At 34.8% G+C, this 802-nt stretch overlaps 1 protein-coding gene across 1 annotated transcript in view; it reads right to left on the reverse strand.

Moving 5' to 3' along the window:
- Positions 1–802, reverse strand: part of LOC119594433 (unconventional myosin-XIX-like) — a gene marked incomplete at its 5' end in the record, with an annotated part of 15,165 nt that overhangs the window by 8,324 nt on the left and 6,039 nt on the right. Inside the window, 2 exon segments of the mRNA XM_037943492.1 lie at positions 66–173; positions 674–798. Coding sequence (XP_037799420.1) covers positions 66–173; positions 674–798 — 233 coding nt within the window.

Below are 802 nucleotides of genomic sequence, written 5' to 3' on the forward strand. Positions count from 1 at the left end.
AGGCATCACTATCACCAACATAACAACAGCCATTACTGACTGAAGCGCGCGTGAGCCCCACTAACCTCGTTCAGAATGGCGAACACAGATATGTTGGAGTCCAGGGCCACAACACAGTCTGTATTATCTGTGTAGGGAACATCTACATCAAGAAATCCTTCCTCTTTTAAAACCTGGAAGAGAAATCAATTCAATTAGAAAGACGCAATATGTAAATCACATATTCTACCAACCACACACCAAGACAAGAGATTTGTCTGAAAATTAGAGTGTCTATTGTAACACTGAATGCAAAGTAAAAAGCAGTAGCAGAAACAAATAACAGAATAAACGACTTTCTTACTACTTTTTTCTACATTATACATTGAGTAGAAGATGCATACAATGAAACCAGAGACAACAAATGGCTAATCAATAGGTTTCTATGTCATGTTCTATATCGGTTCTTATCTATAGGTCTTTACGTCTTAATCTGTAGGGTCTTTTTATTGCATAGAAAGCTAAGAAAATAAATACGAACCTCATGAATCAATAAAACTATAATTTAAAAAAAAGGTAAGTTATGTAATAATGCAAAGTAATAAGGAGAATGTTAATGACCAAAAAGTACCGCTAAAATTCATCAAATGCAGAAAAAAAGAAAGAAAAATCTCAAAGCTCATTCACACAGTACCTGGTGTTCCGCTGCCAAATATCGATACATGAATTCCTGTTGCAATCTCTCATTTGCATAATTTATACACAGCTGCTCTAGACTATTTTGATCAAAAGTCTCAAAACCATAAACATCCAATACACCTGA

This window comes from Penaeus monodon, chromosome 33 (genome assembly GCF_015228065.2).
Source record: "Penaeus monodon isolate SGIC_2016 chromosome 33, NSTDA_Pmon_1, whole genome shotgun sequence".
Classification (NCBI taxonomy): domain Eukaryota; kingdom Metazoa; phylum Arthropoda; class Malacostraca; order Decapoda; family Penaeidae; genus Penaeus; species Penaeus monodon.